The sequence below is a fragment of the Alligator sinensis genome, unplaced genomic scaffold, assembly GCF_000455745.1.
Source record: "Alligator sinensis unplaced genomic scaffold, ASM45574v1 scaffold448_1, whole genome shotgun sequence".
NCBI lineage: Eukaryota > Metazoa > Chordata > Crocodylia > Alligatoridae > Alligator > Alligator sinensis.
This window is the reverse complement of record NW_005841870.1, coordinates 124,300-128,115: the sequence shown is the minus strand read 5'-3', so window position 1 is coordinate 128,115 and position 3,816 is coordinate 124,300. Positions and strand designations below refer to the sequence as shown.

At 43.8% G+C, this 3,816-nt stretch overlaps 1 protein-coding gene across 1 annotated transcript in view; it reads left to right on the top strand.

Moving 5' to 3' along the window:
* NUP133 (nucleoporin 133) overlaps nucleotides 1–3,816 on the top strand; it is a 52,892-nt gene that overhangs the window by 46,756 nt on the left and 2,320 nt on the right. Inside the window, exon 24 of the mRNA XM_025194798.1 lies at nucleotides 3,302–3,366. Within this exon, the coding sequence (XP_025050583.1) occupies nucleotides 3,302–3,366 (65 nt within the window). The remainder of the gene's footprint in view (nucleotides 1–3,301; nucleotides 3,367–3,816) is intronic.

Genomic DNA, 3,816 nt, shown 5'->3' with positions numbered 1-3,816 from the left:
AGGGTCGCCCCCGGCCAGCAGAAGCGGCAGCGGAGCCATGTGCCGCTCGGGACTGGCCGGTGTGGGCTCGTCCCGTCCCAAGTGGCGCACAGCTCCACTGCTGCCGCTTCTGCTGGCTGGTGCAGACCCAGCCCGGCTCCCCCTCCCATCCCCAGCAGCACATGAGAAGCGGCCCCCTCAGGGCCTCGTGACCAGGCCCAGAGAGCCTCAGCACCCAGGGGGAGACTGGCCAGGGGAGCAGGCACTGCCTTGCTGTGGGGCTGGGCTGGGCAGGGCAGCGGGACTGGCTTGAAGCAGGCAGGTGATGAGGCAGGCGCAGGCTGGCAGTGCCAGCGGCTGCTGCTTGCCCTCCTGCGGGGGTAAGCAGCTCCCCTCCCCTCCCTGCTGGCTGGGTCCTGTGGCCCCGCCCTGCCTGCCTCACCGCAGCCCTGCCACCGCGGCTCCGTGCACTGCTGCCGCTCTTCGGTGGCGGATCCACACTCCGCACCTCCGTGCCACCTCTGCAGCCCTGCCACCACCGCAGCTCTGCCACCGCGGCTCCGCACTCTGTACTGCCACCCCGTGGTGGCAGCCCTGCGCTTCACTGCTGCTGCGGCTCCATGCTCTGTGGTGGCGGGACTGCCGCCGCCGCAGGCCAGATAAAATGGCTTGGCGGGCCACATGGCAGCCCGTGGGCTGTATGTTGGACAAACCTCTGCTCTAGGTGCATATATTTGCTTCTACCAAGAAAAATCCAAACTTTTAAAACATTTTAACTAAAAGTAGGACTTACAAATTTTATTTAGGAACTTTTAGATCCCGAAAGATACAAAGTCCCTAAGTAGACTTTTGAAAATCTTTCTTGGGTGATTTTTCAGAATTTTACTCTCCAATCTAATTGGTTAAACCTTCCATTCCTTTCTTTCCTGTCCTAGGACAGCATATACTGTTACTAATCTCTTTGCTCATTGGCTTGATTCCAAGACAAGGTTTCTTCCAGAGCCAGCAGGCTCTCTTCCAGCTCCAGCCTGGCCCTGTAGTAGTAGAAAAGTGGGTGCAGGGGGCAGGAGAAGGGAATGGCAGGGGGTTGAGGCAGTGGAGGTAGAGACAAGCTGCCTAACTTCTACTGCTCCTTCCACTACCTGTCCCCTTACTCTCTCACCCCTACCACATGATATCCCCCCTACCGCCTGCCCCTACTACTCTTTCCCCTCTGCAGTGGTGTGGAGGGGATGAATTCAAGATGATCCTCCAATAATTAGATTCTATATATAGAAAATGATTACAAATTTATACGTTTTCCATGTATGGAATCGAATTATTGGAAGATTGTCTTAAATTCAGGGTTGTTTTGATTTGGGGTAAATACAATATTCTTTTAAAATATACTTGGTTAATGCTGACATTACTGGACATGAATGTAAATCTTTTAAAAATTGAAAAAAAATCAGGATTCAGATATCCTCTTGTAATTTTTTCCCATCATTCTGATAGACACCATCTGCCACTATTGGTCTCAACACTGCTGTTTACAGGAGTAAACGTCACACACTTACTCCTCTGTTTCCACATTCATGGACTGTGTGGACCTTTTTGTAAGGTGCCCTATAAATCGACTGCACTGTCTTGCTTAGTCAGTGTTCTAGATGAAGGATCACATTAGAAGTGAATTATTTGCTGTTTTCAACGATGGGAAAGAATTTATCACTTCAGCGTTACTTTGTGATTTGAGAAATAATGCTACAGCCTGTTGGAGTGTTAATTAAAGCCAATAATAATTTGCCTTCTCTAGTCATCACATAGCTATGTTCATCAGCTCTTTAAACAGATTAAGCAAAACTTGACAACCCAGCTCTTGACGACACAATAAGTTTAAGAAGTCTTGTCTCTGCTCCAGCATTCATGAGTTTAAATAAACCATCTTAGTTAAACCAATATAAATGCTTTGTGGGCATGCTTGTATCAGTTCAGAACTAGTCTAGCACCAGTATTGAGACTTACCAATATAAGCTAAGTTTAATTGCTCTGAGTATCAGTATTGCTCTGAGTTACACCAATTTAACTAAAATTTTCACACATGTGTGTAGACCAGCCCAGCCTAGCAAGACTTTATTTCATAGGTGTACTGAGGGCTTCACTGGCAGGTTTGGAATAATATAGACAATTGTCACTGAGATCAAAAAGACAGTGCCTACATTTATTTTCCCAGCTTCTTCCACTGCATATATTTACAGTTGCTTCTAAGTCATTAATGAAGATTTAAATAAGATGGTACTGAAAGCTGATTGCTGTACCACAACTCTGGGCTTCATCTGTCCAGTTTGATATGTTGCTGTTAACTGTTGCCTTACTTCATGCTTCAGCAGAGTTACCTGTACAGACTCTGGGGAGCCAGGTCAAACTAGTGCACTTCCTCTTCTGGTAAAGCGCTGCTTGTTTTCTTTTTTTTTCACATCTGTCGGCACCCTTACTGAACTTTTGGGTCCTATTTCTGTTCATGTCAAATTCTTTTACTGTTAGAGGACATGGGGACCCATTTGTTTTTAGTTTAATTTTTCGCACTGTTTTTGCCAACTTTCCAATAATTTTTGTTCACTGTAATGGATGACAAGTCTAGGGGAAAAACACAGTAAAAGAAACAGGATTTCTGTCCTAAACTTTCATTACATCTGTAATGAAAGCATCTGCTATGATGTATGTGTAGGCAGGGGTGAGTGCGTTTTACTGAGCTCATGCCGCTTTGCCCTCTCTAATTTTTTTGGTGAGCATGTGTGCATTACAACTCTTTAAAGCAAATCCCAAAACTCCCATGAAATAGATTGAGGCATGGAATGGTTATTGTTCTCCTAATATCAGCAAAGCTAAATGTAGAGCCAGGAACAAAATCCAAGGGCTTTGTGAAATCTGCTGCCCCTGCATTCCTTGTGCAAATGAATCTATATGCTGAACACAAAATTTAGGCAAAAAGTGAGTTCTTAGTCTGTTACAGCCATGTGAAATGACTTGTTCGTTTCCCTCTGGCAATAACTTGTTTCACAAACCTGCCCAAGTTTTTGACTTTGTAACAAAGATAAGCAGTTTTGTCTGGTTTAGGCTTTTGTTAGATTAGGTGTTACAACCTATTTTCTTACTCGGACTGGTGATTCATCATTCCTTTCTGCCAACCAAGTGGACAAACAGGAGGCTGTTAATGGCATCAGTTATTCTTTTGCTAACAAGTGTATCCAGTAACTAAAGAATTCATCCCAGATCTAAATTTGATTAGAAGTTGCTTCCTTTCCGAAAAATGTAATTTCCTTTTTTTTTTCATTTTCAATTGGAGGAGGAGGAAGTGGATGTAAACGATCTTAAACTTAAAATTCTGTGCAAGGCTCTTCGAAGAGATGGGTACGTAAAAATTAAACATAAATTTAGTGTAAAATGTTTTATATTCGTTACATTGACTTGTTTTTCCCCCCCAGAATTGTAAAGTCTTTACTACTAATATCAGGTTGAGTGTTCTAAACATATGATCAGTAAATCACGAAAAGTTTGCTCAGGGTAAAGTGGTCTGGATATCACCTTACAAAGATACTTCCGTAACAGTTCATTCACTTATTCCTACAGCAATAATACAGGTATTTTGAGCAAGGAATAGAAACTAAACCATGTAGCTATTATTTATTTCTGCCCTTTAATGGCCAGTGATCTTGTTAAACTCCCCAGCTTGATAACTATATATGGCTGTTGGTTTCTTTGGTACATAATTTGAGATTCACTGAGCATGCTTAGCAACATCCTAACATGGTGCCATTTTTTTTTTTTCTTATTACCACTCTATCCCCAGGGTAAGGAGGG